General features: G+C 47.2%; 2 protein-coding genes across 3 annotated transcripts in view; one reads left to right on the plus strand and one right to left on the minus strand.

The window, feature by feature from the left end:
• Positions 1–15055, minus strand: part of LOC142587313 (tachykinin-like peptides receptor 99D) — an 837205-nt gene that overhangs the window by 146906 nt on the left and 675244 nt on the right. The gene's annotated exons all lie outside the window — the stretch shown is intronic.
• Positions 704–2763, plus strand: LOC142588438 (uncharacterized). Its single transcript, XM_075700220.1, has 2 exons — positions 704–715; positions 2386–2763. The coding sequence occupies exons 1-2, from the start codon at positions 704–706 to the stop codon at positions 2761–2763; spliced, it is 390 nt and encodes a 129-aa protein (XP_075556335.1).

A 15055-nucleotide genomic window follows, 5' to 3' on the forward strand; every position in this document is an offset into this window, starting at 1 on the left:
TTCGTAATGTTTCTGTCTCATATTTTTTTTTTGTCTGCGTCGTATGATGCGAAAACCACAATACTTCAGTAACTACACTGAAGCACGGAAGAGCCCAACCTTTGGCTTAGTAGATAATCTATAGCAGAAGAAACGACGATCTGACCGGCTCTGTTGTCTAGACTACCGTTATTCCTCAAATGGAGATATCGCACCTCTGGAGCGCGATGATGTTGCCCCGCCGGCGAGCCCTCGGCAGCAGGTACTGCGGCGTGCCACAAAGTGTTAGCTCTCGGCCGGCGCTCAACCCTTGCGGCGGCACGCAACCGCCATTCAATTGAGGAGCGTAAAAATAGGCGAGACGGCAAAAGAGCAGCATTGTCTGAGCGGCGCCTCGGACCGATATCCATCCTCGCCCTCCGTTGTCCGGTTGCGAGGCGCGGCCCGCCGCTGTCGAAAACCAGTTGGCTATCGGGCGCGTCCCGAGCGAGGGTGACTGCTCCTTTGATTATTGCCTCTCCCTGGTGTGACCATATCTCAAAAAGCGAGAGGAAGTGACAGGAATTAGAGCAGAATTCAGCACGCCGAGGAGGACTATGCGCACGCGCTCATTATTAAGTGCATCCAACCTTCCGGCATTCTCGCCGAGTATATAAGGCGCCTCGCCACCATAGTCAGCAACAGTTCAGTTCTTGACTGCACAGCAGAGAACGCAGAACCGACCATGAGGACCATGGTAAGCACCGCCTCCTGCTCACTAGCGCCGGATAGCTAGCGGTGCGAGGTCGCTGGACAACGACTCGGGTGCCGAGCCGAGCTCCCGCCGCCGCTTGTGCTGCGGGAATATCGGCTCGGTGCCGGAGCGCGACTCGAGCTTGCCCCCCCCCTTCTCTCTCTCTCTCTCTCTCTCTGCAGTCTTAGTAATGTTTAGCAGCCCATGAGCAGGGTATACAAAGTCGTGCGTTTAACACACTATTCCCCTTTCACCCACCCCCAGTTTAGGGTAGCAAACCGGATGCTGTTCTGGTTGACCTCCGTGCCTTTCCTATCCTTGTTTTTTCTCTCTCTCTCTCAAGTGTTGAGCACTGATAAGGAACAGCAAGTTGAAAAATTCGCAGTAAGCGGCGACAAAGCTGCCGGGAGTTGCAAAAACCAAACAAACAAAACAGAGAACTCAAATGAAGCAGTTAAAGAAAATGTCGATGAGATCAGTGAGCCAGGTAAAGAAAGCATGCAAGGCTACATGGCTAAACGCTATTGATAACCTTCTGGCTAAATTGATGGCATCATAATACAAAATGAAACATTTCATATGTTGAAAGTGAAGCGCCTGTCAGCAGCCAAAAGGGTATGTGAGCCTTAAACCAGGACCCGCATTGAAAAAAAGCTCTCGGATAGAATTGTTCGTAAGAACAAGTTCTAGCCAATCGTGATGCTGGACTTATTATTAGCTAAGGCGGTCAGCCAGCGCGCTTGCGAAGAACTTCGTGAATTCTGTCCCAGCTATTTAATTTTAAGGCATTACTCAGCACCCATCGTAACTGGCTTGCATGTGAAATCGCCAGTGCGGCAGATAATCATATTCGCGATGCAAATCATATAGTAGTCGTCACTTGACTTTCATGATAACTATTTGCTGGCTTGTATTGCTTTTTCTCAAAGATTACCCTGTGCGAGTGCTTGCCTTGCGAGTGATGTTTTTAATGGTCAAATGAAACAATTGTTAATGGTCAAATGAGACAGTGTGATAATTCGGCCCATACTATTTTAAACGATTGCCAATCAGACATTTATTATCTCATCATTCTTTTCTGCGTTATGCGATAATTCGGCCGGTACTATTTTAAATGATTTCCAATCAGACATTTCCGATCTCGTAAATCAAGCCTGATAGCTTAAAAATAATTGCAGTTATGAAGACATATGTAGTATCACGAAATAACTTGCGGTATCCTCAGCAGCTGTTGGCATAGGTGTCTCAATGAATTTTTCAACTAAACACTTTAGCGAAAGAAACGGTAGCACTCACTGCAGCAGCCACATGAGAATATTCTTCGACTAGCGGCTGCAATACACTTCGCAACGTCATGAATTGTAACTGCACCTTTTACAACATTACTTGAGTGCCTTCACAGACATTGGAAGTATACTATCCCCGTGCAGTAATGTGTGCAAGAAATACTTGAGCACCTTTATGCGCTGAGGGGATTGTATTTAGAGGATAGGTCTGTAACGCCTTGTATGCACTGATTGCTTTTCCAAGGACTTACGAAGTGCCAAGTCGCGCTTTGAGAACGTGGTTGATCATTTAAAAAACACCTTTCAAGCTTTCACGTGTGTCGTCCTGAAGAATAGAATCGCTGTGGCATCATATACAATTACGAAAACCGCTCCTTTTTAATACAGCTGGTTGCCTTCTTCGTGAGCGCCCTGGTCGGCGTCTCCCTGGCCGGTCTTGTCGGACACGGCGGTGGCTACGGTGGCGGCTTCGGCGGAGGCTACGGCGGAGGACTCGTTGCTCTTGGTGGATACGGTGGCGGAGGATACGGTGGCGGAGGATACGGTGGAGGCTATGGCAAATCCCTTCCCGGGCCATCCTTCCTCATTAAGAGTGTGCACCACGTGAGCAAGGTCAGCCATGGAGGACCCATCCTGGCCAACTACGACCTCGGAGTCGCCTACGGTGGTGGATACGGCGGAGGTTACGGAGGGGGCTTCGGAGGCGGTTATGGAGGTTTCGGCGGTTATGGATTCGGCGGTCTCGGATACGGCCACAAGGGTTAAAGTTAGAAGCTTCTCACTAGTAGCCAAAACACCAACGCAGAGCGCGCATTGGCAGTACAACCAAAGGCCAGTCCTTCTACCATCGGCAACAGAAGAAACGTTGATTGGAGCGAAGCGATTCCTGTGCAGCAAGAACATTGTAATCTGTAAATAGCTGAAATGCGAAATCAGAAAAACAAGAAAGACAAACGGAGTTTATGTCAGAGGTGCCTACGCTACCTTCATGAGTGAGTGATAGTATAGTCAACCCAGGCGCAGAACAGGTAGCTTTTCTGCAGTGGCTAAAACGAGTACATTTAGTGGAAGAATCACCTTCATCCCGAAGCCTGCGAACGGTGTTGGCTCTAGCGATGTATATTTTGTACAAATGAGATCACACCGCTAATAAAACAGATGTACAGAAAATATTGCGTTGTTTTGTGTCTACCTCGAATCAACGCCTTATAGTAAGTGAAAGTGGGCGGAGGCTCCGCGCATAGTGTGTTGCTCACGGACGGCTGGCTTAGCGGACGAAACGGTACTGCAGGAGAGGCGGGCACCAATTTTGCCCACAGAAAGCGACACAGATGTAGAATATTCTACGCAGTTCTAAATAATTCACAACAAAGAAAAAAAGCAATAGAAAAATAAAAAATAGCGTGTTCACCGCATGCATTCGCACAATGCTTCAATTGGTTCAGGTCAAAGAGGATGAGATAGAGAGAACAAGTGCGTTACAAACTAGAGGTGTCAGTCTGACCAGGAGCGTAATATGCTACGTCACATACGTGGGGCCAGCGTCTAGAGCAATAGTGCCTAAACATTGACTTCGCAGTTCAACTGACAAGATGCTGGATGTTCTTATCTGTTTGCTGAGCTTGAGTGATCCGTGCAAGCATTCTCAGCAGTGTACAGTGCAGCTTTTATTGCAATTTAACGAACCCGACCCAGAGAAGGTCAGAACAATTGTTCTTGCAGTTTTCTTGACTGTAGATTACATTGACCACAACGCATCTACTCACAATTAAATTTATGGCTAAATTTTCTTTTGCATGACGCAGATATCTGTACAGTGGGCTAATCAATGTAGCGCTCGCTAACTGTGTGTTCTGTAATACTTAGTGAAGTGCGGTGTTAAGGAAGAGATAGCCGTGAAGTGCGAGTACTTGCCGCATCTCTTTCGAGCATATACGTATACTGCACTGGCGAAACGCCGTCTTGAAATACGCTGCGGTTAATCTCATAAAGAATTCTCAGCACGCTGTTCAAGACCACGATATATTGCAAGTTGTACTTCCGAGTACGACACGGTAGGAATAGTGCAACTTGGCTTCAGCCTTGAGTACTGAACAGATCAATGTGCAGCTGCATTTACGCTCCCTCGATTCGCGCTAGAAACGCAGTTTTGTGCGGACAGAAGTGTTCCCAGCTTTCAAAAAACAAACGGGACGCATACGCATGAGAACGACGACGCGCTTCCTGACGAGTACGAATTGCGCGAAGAGTTGAAAAGCTTCGTAACAGTCTCAAGTGAACAACGATCACGCCAGAGACGGCGAGTCATATAAAGGTAGCACAGTGAGACGGTGGTAACACCATCGCAACCTAACCGCAGCAGCCTTTTTCTTACCGCACTACTCAGTAGACACCATAAATCGGTTTTAGGTGTCACTCATACAAAGAAAACAAACGTAGCTGCAGTTTAGACAGTCCCATTGCTTTTAGAGGTTAGCGCCGGTAGCCACGCGGAGCACTGAAGCTTTACGGCGGTCAACGAGCACCGCGTCTGAGTGGGCGCGTGCTTTTGTTTTGCAGCACATACAACAATATGCGCCGCATACCATGAACAGCAATTAAGTCTTACTTGTTAAGGCTTCGCCTTTGGCGTGTGTCCCATACTTGGTAAAGACAAAATGGCTTTCTGGACTAATGTTCTTGGGGCTTTTGAGGCGATACTTTCTTTTTTTTCTTCTCCTGTGTCTTGTAACGTGTTCATAATAAAAGTGATAGGAGCGGCCTACTTTCTTCCAAAAGTGAAAGCTAGGTCTCCAAGGCCGTCGGTAATGATTTTTAGGTTTTGCATAATATGAAGCACAAAGACAACGAAACATAAAAAAGAAAGAAAGAAAGAAAGAAAGAAAGAAGGAAAGGAAAGACGGTGAAAAACCAGAACAGAACAGAGACGCATTCTCAAGCTTACCAGTCAAACTCAAGCATGACTTTGGAGTGCAAGGCGAACCTAATTGTTACTGACGAGAATTCGCAAACTGGCCGCGGCGTAGCGTAACATCCGTGTAGTTTTCGAGTGCACCGCTTCAGTGGAGGCCGTGGCAGCCGCCCGTTGGTTTAGAGCACCGAGACGTTTTTAATGGGCTAGGACGTATGAGAACGGATATGTTGCTAATTTTATGACACGTGAAAACGGCTTTCTCAACGAGAACTGGCTGCTGCACGTTGAAGTTGTGAACATTGCGAAACAAGCTTACGACGGTAACAATCCATAACCTTATTATTATTTTTATTTTATTTTTCAAATGCAACTACTGCTTCTTTTGCCATTTATTCGTTTCTCTTAAAGCAAGATTTAAGTACAGAATTTCCCGCTAGGTAAGTGCTTTGTTTTTCCTATCCTATTCTTATCCTCGACGTTATGGATAATCGCGAAGAGGGTGAGCAGAAAGCGGTTGATGCAGATTACACATGACCGTTTATTGCAGTAAAGAGCTCCCAAATATGTGAGCTTAAGACAGAGCTTTGAACGCATTCTCCACCACTAAGCAAAGGCATATTTCTTCCTGAAGCTATAAGGAGAGAAAGCGGTAGCGGATCCTTCTTTTGGGGGTGGGGTGGGGGGAATAGCAAGAGTGCGAAAGGTTGGAGTCTTTTAAGTTACACATGTAGGCTGCTGCATACACTAGAAGATAAAAAAAAATAAGTGAAGACACGGAGGGCGCATTCAGAGTTATGTAGCACTTATGAACTTTATTTTCATTTACGGGATATGTTAAAGAGAAAATAAAGAAGAAAAAGATATATTGACAGTCACTTAAATAGCCTTACCTGATTTGAATGCGAAAGCATTATGACTTCGCTAGTTAATTGGTTGCACCTACAATACGTGACGTCATCCATTGCCACCCCCCCCATGCCTAGCACAACTCTACCATAATCCACCTTGCTCTAATTTGTACAAACGTTAATCCAACTTAATCCACCTTAATCCAAGTTGATCCGCCTTAACTAGCTTACACCTTAATGCACTTTAATTCAGCTTCTTTTACTTTACTTCACTTTTTACTTACCTCAATTCACTTCAAATGACTTTATTTCACATTATTACCCATAATTACAACTAATTAACGTTTTGACACATTTACTATATTCTGTATTACTACTGACGTCATACGAGACGCTAATGACGTCACTGATGATGATGATCTTCGGTACCATCGCTTGACGACGCCGGATTTTCTGCCTTGTGGAGCATATAATGCGTTCACATTAAAACATCAGTGTGAAGTTACACGCAGCGTTTTTCTGCGTGGTGTTTGACTTTACCTTCAACGCGCCGTTCATGATACCGTATGCCAAGCCTTTTACATTGGCGGCATCTCCATGGAGTTTTCAGTGTGACGTGCTCCTCTTCGTTCACGTTTTCATCGTTATTTTCAAAACTGTGCGCCAAAGTGGGCTCCGAAATTGCGCCCGATGCAGAGCGTTGTCACCGAGCAAAAAATAAAAATATATTGATTAATAATTGACTTTAATCAGTGTTTAGAACGGCCTCAAAAGCAATATCTAGACTATGAGGACCGCCTTAGTGGGGGTCTGGATATGAATTTTGGTTACCTCGTTTTCTTTACTGTGCACGGAAATCTCGGTACACGAGCGTTTTTGCGCTCTGCTTCTAGCATAATGGGCTCTGCGCGGCCGCGTGAACCGTGGTCAGCAGCAGAACTCTGTAGCAACTGAGATACCGGGGAAGATAATACGCATAGCATGATAGCATTTTATTCTCTTCTAAGCAATGTTCAATCCGCGGGTCAATGTGTTCATCAACGCCTGTGTTGTCACTAGCAACAACGTTGCTCAGAAGTGACAACTTTAGGCAACAAAAACAAGAGTCATATAATTGGTGACAGCAGTGGGACCGCCTTTTTGATTCAGCTTGTCTTTTTCTCCTATGCTCACTGGGCGGCGAGCCAGTACCTTTCCTTTCGAGATTTTGCAATCTCTATATTATTTTCGAAAAGCACGCCCTTAGATTGCGTTATTATTTATTTATTTCCTTAAAGGTCTCTTGCTGAGACATTACATGAGGGAGTGGGGGGTGGTTAGTGACAAAGACAGATACTACAATTCATTATGCAAAAACGGCGTTCGTGTTGTGCACTTCTCTACTCTTGTGTCCTGCATGCACGCCTCACTTCTTTTTTGCATAATGAATCCTTACCAACTAGCTCAGCTTTCTGTCGTTCTAGATACTGCAAATTACAAAGGGGTATTTTCGATGAGTCGCTTGAATGCAAGTGGGTCGATGATAGTGGCAACTTCGGTGGGCAGGCCATTCCAGTCTCGTGTTGTGCGCAGAAACAAGGATTGCTGATAAGTCACGGTATGGGCTTGTTGGGGATATACTGTGTTAGAGTGACTGGTGCGGGCAATGCGATGTGCTCATTTTATGTACGGGTTGTCAAAAGGCAAAGAGTGAAAAAAGAAATTATGAAAAAGGTTAAGACGTGCTATTCTACGGCGTGAGGCTAGAGATGTGCTGAATCCATAGTTTAATTCGAGAAAAATGGCGCTTGCGTTGGTAACTTCGGTTGTTGCGCTGGCGTTGCTCGAGGAGGAAGGAGAGCGGGCGCCGGTGCGGAACGCGTTTGAAGAAATGGCAGAAAGCGGATTCCGGCGTCGCTTTCGTTTCTCGAAACAAATAGTGCGTTGGTTGTACGGCGAGGTCGCCCGCATCATCGGTGCCAGCGAGCCACTGGAATGTTGTTGCTGCCTCTTGAAAAGTGCGCCACTGCTCCCGTCGTTTCTTTCTTTCTTTTTATTTCTCGCTGTGCGCGACGCCACCTAGGAACGACGCACAGAAACTAATAGTTATAAATTGCTGTAGTCACACGTACTACTATGTGAAAACGTGTTTGAGCTTGAGAAGGAAAAAATCCACTTTTTAGATAAAGATTTCATTGATTGGAAGACGAGAAACATTTCGTTTTGTAGTATGCTGTCTGCAAGCAGACGACAAACGAGGGAAGTAAACTTCCAGGGAGTTCACCGCTTGTCGATTGGCCGCTCTCTCCGCCCCGTTCTCAGAAATTTTGCATACTGCCCCTTTGTGACGTTGCAGCAACCGAACAGAACGCGTATCGAACAAAGATCTCCGATCGCGCCCCTGATAAGCTCTGGAAAGGTTTTCTGGTACGGAAGTTTCGGAAGTTATGGCTGTCTCCTTGAGCATCTTCTTGTTCTGGAGTTTTTCTTTCCGAAATTTCTCCTAGGTGTTCAGGGGGTACACCGCGGTTGGGAAGGTAGGTCGCAGACACATAAGTGAGATCATTGTTCTCCCACCGCTGCCGGTCGGGATGCGTCGGCTCGCACGTGGCCTGATGCGCCACTCTGCGGTCGGTGTTGCGCTTGTGTGGCGTGAGGACCAATGAACATTTATGTGCATGGCTATATGAGCCTTTAGGTCTCTGGATTTCCTTTTAATCAATGTAGGGGTTGCGAAGGTTGTAGATCTTGCCCTCAGCGTCATCAGTGCTTGCCAGTAAAACAGCCTTTCAAACAAAACAGTGAAACTACAGCTAAACCTCCCGGCTCCTGCTGGTTGAAGTGGCACCACGTTTCCGGTATGTTTTTGAGTGCGAGACATTTTTGCCCAACTACCGGAGAACACATTTCCCAACATAGGTTTGTTACTCGTCCACTGGGGCCGCGCTCTGATGTAGGGCTTTTTTCGTGCGGTTGCGGACAATGTTGCCCAACGTGTTGTCAAGTGTGAACAGAGAGCCTTAACGAGACAGTAATTGTGCCTTGCAGAGTCCCAGAAACCCGGTTGCCCAAATTCTTCATCTAGGCCTTCTCTCTCTCTCTTCTTCATCCAGAATAATAGGCTAACCTAACCAACTAAAGCCGACAAACCACTCTGCCTTTCAATAAACAGCGCCTTCTTTCCGACACCCACTTTCTCAGGGCAGAATGAACAGGGAGCATAAAAAAAAAAAGCCTGGCCGCGTATATCTTGTTACACACATGGTCGTTTCCGTTATACGTGATTAACTCGGAAGAGGCGTTGAGTTTTTTGGGCTAGGGCTTGTTTAGCGGCAGGTTACATTAAGTTGCCAGATCAGAATTTGAAGCCAACACGGGCATATGAGAAAGAGAGAGAGAGAGATAAATGAGATACGAAATGCATGTAGGCTCACCGGAAGATAGGTAGATGTTCTATTTAGTTTCACGCTGTCCGTGTTCCGTTCTGGCCTGCTGTACGTGCAGGCATCCACACACAACAGTTGAATGTATAGAGAATCCACTGCATAGATCGCGATTATGAATGACTTAATGTCTTTCCGCGCATGCCTTCACTACGATTAAATTAAGTTTCAGTTTTTTTCTTGACAAATATGCAACCGCGGTCGCGTTCGATCGTGCGAAAGCTGAGTGGAAGGCAGTGGGCCTCTTCAGTAGACACCGTCAGATTTCATAGGCCGGGAGGCAACAATCGACATATTGGACTCTGACATTTACTTTCATTCCTGGCTTTCACAACCACACAAGAAAAAAATATTGTACACTTAAGGGCGTTTTCCTGTCTATAACTAACACTCTTATACCCATAGAAAAGTATGTTTGAGGGAAATAATAGACTCATATGAAAGGGTGATTTTCTGTAATTTCACCTTTTTCCCCAAAGGGTGTATTGCCCATATTTTGCTCCCCCCCCCCTTTTTTTACACCAGCGAAATATATTTTTCTCTATCACTAACCTATAGTCTTTTGGTTGTCCTTCGAAGTAACCCCGAAGTGATTTTCGAGACGTCTATAAATAAATAAATAAATAAATAAATAAATAAATAAATAAATAAATAAATAAATAAATAAATAAATAAATGTGCAGCACTACAACTGGGTTTGAGCTGAAGACCTTCAGAGTGCCCGTTAGAAGTGTTACTCCTCGGCCACTTCACTATTCTTTCGTTTCATAGCCTGTAAAGCACAATATCTCATAAACCAAGCGATCACACTACCTGTATAGAAAAGGTAGTGTTTACATCAAAATTGTTTGACGTTCACCCAGTCATTCAGCAACGTTGAGCCTGTTTCTTGAACACTGATCTCATGCACATTGCCACTGAAATTTTCCGCCGACGCCCACAACACCTAAAGTGTGCGCTGACTCTAGCTGCTATGACAGGCTGACGCCACGTCCTTCAGTTTAATTATAAACCTGCGCTAAGGTGAAACAATTTAAACGAAGCTAACAGCAATACTTGGAAGGCAGGAAGGAGAGAAAAGGACAAAAGCGTTCTCTCTCGACTTTACTACCGCGGAGCGCCACATTCTCAGTAAATGCCGTGTTCTTAACCGTAGTAGGTTACTCCGCATGCACCTGTTAATGTTTATAATCCTTATTCCAACCGATACTACATGAAACAGTGCAAGACTTAACGCGCATAATATTGCACCGGCGGCGGTGCTACAGCTGCAGAAAGAACACACGCGTGAAGAACCATATTTGATCGGCTGACGGCCTATGATTCGCTGACACTGGAAGTTGATCTAGAAAACAACACCGAGCTGAAACCATTTAAGCGGACGAGGTGAATAACAAGCCAAAGGCAGTTTAGGAAATAAAGAAAAGGTTCTGTCTGCTCCACTTCACCACCATAGATGCCGTGAACATGAAGTAGCAGGATTACATCCTCAGCCTGCCGTGGCGATATGACGAGCTGGAACGATGACTTGGCGAAAACCACTGGGAAATAAACCCACGCGGCTTTTAGCTTGCTTGAAGTACTACTGCCAGAGCGCCGTTAAATGTTGTAAGGTCTACGTTTCGCAGAAAACATCACTCTAGAACACTGAAATTAATGAAAGGGTGCACCAAGGTTGTTCTGCTGACGATCGTACACCCATATTAAATATCTTCAGCGAAAGTGTTGATAGCCAATTTACCCTCTAGGATGTTACTTTCTTGAGTGCTCACATTTCGTGTCATTCTGAGGAACAGCCAACCACATTGCGGAAACACGTAATTACTTTGCAGTATTTACAAATCAGAAAATCGAACGCAGAAAACGCTAACACAGTTCGATAAAGTTGATGATTCGGGCCGCTTGCGGAAAAGAATAAAGGAAAGAGTATCGACTAACCAGTCCAGAGACATTCCTACAATCTACGCATTCGACGACTTCTTGCCGTATACATGGCTAACAGCGTAATGAAGCAAATTCGGCAAGAGTGAGTAGAATTGCAGATGCTATGATCTTGCGCGGCATCATCAGCTGCAGGAACCCCAAAGCAGCTTTCCTCCCTCCGCTGATAGCATGCGTATAACGCGGCACCCGCTCCGTTCAAGTTGGACACCTTCTTCGTGGAAAACGGACCCGCGCTTGTTTGACTCGCAGCGGAAAAGAGCAGATAAGAAGCACGCGGACAGAGGAAGCCAGCGAGGCGAAGATTGCGGCGCGATGGCGCTTTGGAACATTTCGGAGAAATGGCACCGACACACCTGTCCGCGAAAGGGAAAAGTTGGCTTTGCTTTCCTTCGAGCGGACGTCGTAGTTTGCGTGCCAACGATCTAGCGCGTGACGCAACCATTATTTTTCTTTCTTATATAAATATATATATATCTTAAATTTCAGTGGAGAGGAATGCCAAAACCACGAAGAAACAAAGGCACAAACAGCGTCCGTACAGCCAACACTGACGTATAAGCTCTCGCAGTTTGCCGCGATGAATGCGAAGGAGGATAGACCTAAATATTACTCCACCCACCGCCGCCGAAGAACACGAAGTTGCTTTTCTCTCTGTTATGCTCGGGACCTTAATTGATAACCGCTCACCGAGGCAGCCGCGGAGCTTCAGGAAACTGCGCGGGCTGGGCGCACCTACAGCGGGAGAGCGCGGTTTGCGTTTGAGGCGGCTCTTCCGCGGCGGCGGCCGAAGTGGCCCGCGAGAGAGCGCGCTTTGATTGCGCGCTCATTGGGGCCCGCGTGCGTGTGACACGCGCACAGCCGGGCGCGCCGGCCATTGTCGGGGCGCGCGCGCCACTCCTAACCGCGCGCTGTGCAAGCCGGCCAGCGTGGCTCGCTCGCTGCAGAACAAGTAAGCAACGCACGGGGCAGTGAGCGCTAAGTGCAGTGGCGTATTTAGGCCTGGTCTCTCGTGCCGTAACAGACCTCCGGGAGTGCCCTCTTTTATCCCACCCCCGCCTTCACTTGCCGCCGGCCTTCTGTCGTGGCAGAAACGCCGCTTGTTTCGGCGGCGTTCCGCGGGTCCTGGCCGAATTACCGCCATGGCACCCATTTTGCCGGGAAATTACTCCGCTAATAACTGTAGGCGGAGAGAAGGAGCGAGCAGCTGGGAACTATCATGGCGCAATTCTTCGAGAAGTTCAGGAAAAAAAAAAACGCGGGCAAAATTAATGGGTCTTTGCGTGTTGGCAACCGACCGACTTGAATTTTAATGCGTCAATCTCAACGTTCAAGCTCTACATTGTGTGCCACCAGAAAGTTGCGTGTCGTTTTTCAATTTCCGCCCACGAAAACAATGAAGTCGCCCAAGGCCCACGGCTTCCAACTTCTCCATTTATTCTCCATTTTCGTGCGACTCCGCCTACCCTAGCAGAAAGACAACGCAGCACGCGTCTTGATACCGGATGTGCAATGGGGTAATAAATTTCAGAGTCGCGGAGTACCGAACTGGGCATCGGTCGACAATTCGTCTTTCATAGCATAAATACACAAGTCCTCGTTTTTATCATGTTCGACATAAAGCAAACCTAAAGAAAATATATGTTCCGGGTTTTTAAGTGCCAAAACCAGGATCCGATTATGAGGCACGTCGAAGTGGGGGGCTCCGGATTTGCATCGACCACCTGGGGTTCTTTAATGTGTTCCCAATGCACGGCACACGAGAGTTTTTGCCTTCCGCCCCCGCGGGAATGCGGCCGCCGCCGCCTGAATCAAACCCTTGGCCTCAGCAGCGCAATGCCATGGTTATTGCGCTGTCGCGGCGGCTGTATAGAGCAACCCTGAGCAGTTCCGTAGAGCTCTGTGCGGATGTGCGCGTGTCAATTTCGGCCCTCTCTAAAAAAATTACAATAATAAAAGAGCGACCAAAATCAAACCTTGGGTAAATACAGAGGAAATATTAAGCCATGGATGCGAGTCGGGAAGGTCACATCCACGATATCTGTATTCTTTTTACACCACCGCTGTCGTTTAGATATACTATGCTGAAAAGTAAAAGAGCAAGTATCGTTGGCTTAAACCGCGTGATTAATGATATCAACTCTCTCGTGACCGTTGGGGTTAGTTAAGGTCAAATGCCGGATGATATAACCTTTCAAGACATAAGAGCACGGAGGAAGGAAATAGATAGGAGGGAAAATTACGTCACGCAGCCAGCCTTGGCAAGCAAACGCTCCGTGAAGCCACAGTGGTGACCCAACACGTGACCTTTGCGTCGAGATCACGGAGCGAAATCGAGATTTTCCGAGACGTTTGGTTACCGGTGACCTTTATTCGGTGCGCGCTCGGCTTCCGATACAGTGTACCACTTCTGACTTGCTTGAAAGGTTCCCTCTCTGATGAGGCTCGACGAACGGACGTGCATAGCGCAACACCGCGATTCGACGCCATAATCCAAAAACTTGAGCGCAGCATTAAGCTAACGTGCCGCGGTGGTAACCATGTTTTTATTTATTTGAAGAGTTTCAAATAGTGTCGAATGGGTATCGAAAAAAAATAAACTCGCCCGGAAGTACAAAAACCTAACGCGCGCTCTGACGTCGTCACCACGTGTTTGGACACCACACTGGCTTTAATCGCGTTGCGGTATGCTTCCTCCTATTTTTTACTATCTTTTTCCTTCCTCCATGCATAATAGGCATCTGCAGTAAGGGTTGATAAGCTATATAGTACTAGATTTGCACTTGTCTGCGGAAACGAAGACAGTGCTCTAGAGGCAAAATTCGCACTATCATGCCAGTAGCTATAAAAGGCATATCTTGCTAATCGAGACAACGACGCTAATTTTATGAATACTATTTACATGTGCAAGTGTACTGCAACTTCGGGGAACTTCTGTTAACCTTCTACTGCATTCGGTTCGGGCATTACAAGTAAACTTCTGTTGAACTTTCGCTTACGAAGCGAACTGTGGGATCTTCGTCATATCTTTTTTTTCTCCAGCAAGTGGGCACAAGAAGGAACTTTCGAGAGCACATGCAAGGCAGATCTCCGTTTTGAGCCGTCCGAGCAAAGCGAAAGTACGGCAGCAGTGGATACCAAAAGACATAAGGACGCTTCTGTGCCCAGCAGGAAGCGAGGTGCTCCGCGAGAACAGGGGCGCCTGGGAATGATGTAAATGCTCGCGAGGCGTATCCGGTTTCTCCCACTATATAGGTATAATACAAGAGCGCGTCTTATTAATCACCGGCAGCTCTCTCAGCGTCGCCTCTTGCGCTCGCTCGAGGTTGCATGTGGCAGTTCAGCCGGGCTATGTTTTCTTCTTCTTCTCTTTCCGGGTTCCCTCAGACGTTATCGCGAGTGGATCACTGGAGTTCCGGCGTTTATTTCCGTCGAGCCGTCCGGCAGGGCGTGTCCCAGCGGCGGCGCCCGTTTCTTGGTTTTGCCCTTTCCTTCGCTCCTTGCGCGGTCGTTCGGGAAGACGGAGCCCCGCTGGCCAAGACGCAGAGTGGCTCGAGAGGCGCGCACTGCGACGCGTGGAAACACGTGTATCGGCCATCGCGAAAGCCCTTTTCTGAGCTGCACCGACCGCCCGCGCTAAGGTGTCCCCGAGGCGTCCGCGAAGCGCATCCAGGCGCTGCCGTTACGCCGCCCGACGCGCCATGAGCCGAGTGACTGGTTTCCTCACGGTGACGCCATCTGCGGCCGTAGGAACGAGCCTAGCGGGCGCGGTGACAACAATAATTGCACTCGACGATAATTTTCCCATTTGCATTCAAACTTGGAGTGTACTATACGCTTCAGCTTGTGGTTTCCAAAAAGGATGATAGACAAGTCACATATGCGCTGTTGAGTGCGTTTCCGCAGAGTGTTGAGTGTGGAGTGCATTCAGT

This window comes from Dermacentor variabilis, chromosome 1 (genome assembly GCF_050947875.1).
Source record: "Dermacentor variabilis isolate Ectoservices chromosome 1, ASM5094787v1, whole genome shotgun sequence".
Classification (NCBI taxonomy): domain Eukaryota; kingdom Metazoa; phylum Arthropoda; class Arachnida; order Ixodida; family Ixodidae; genus Dermacentor; species Dermacentor variabilis.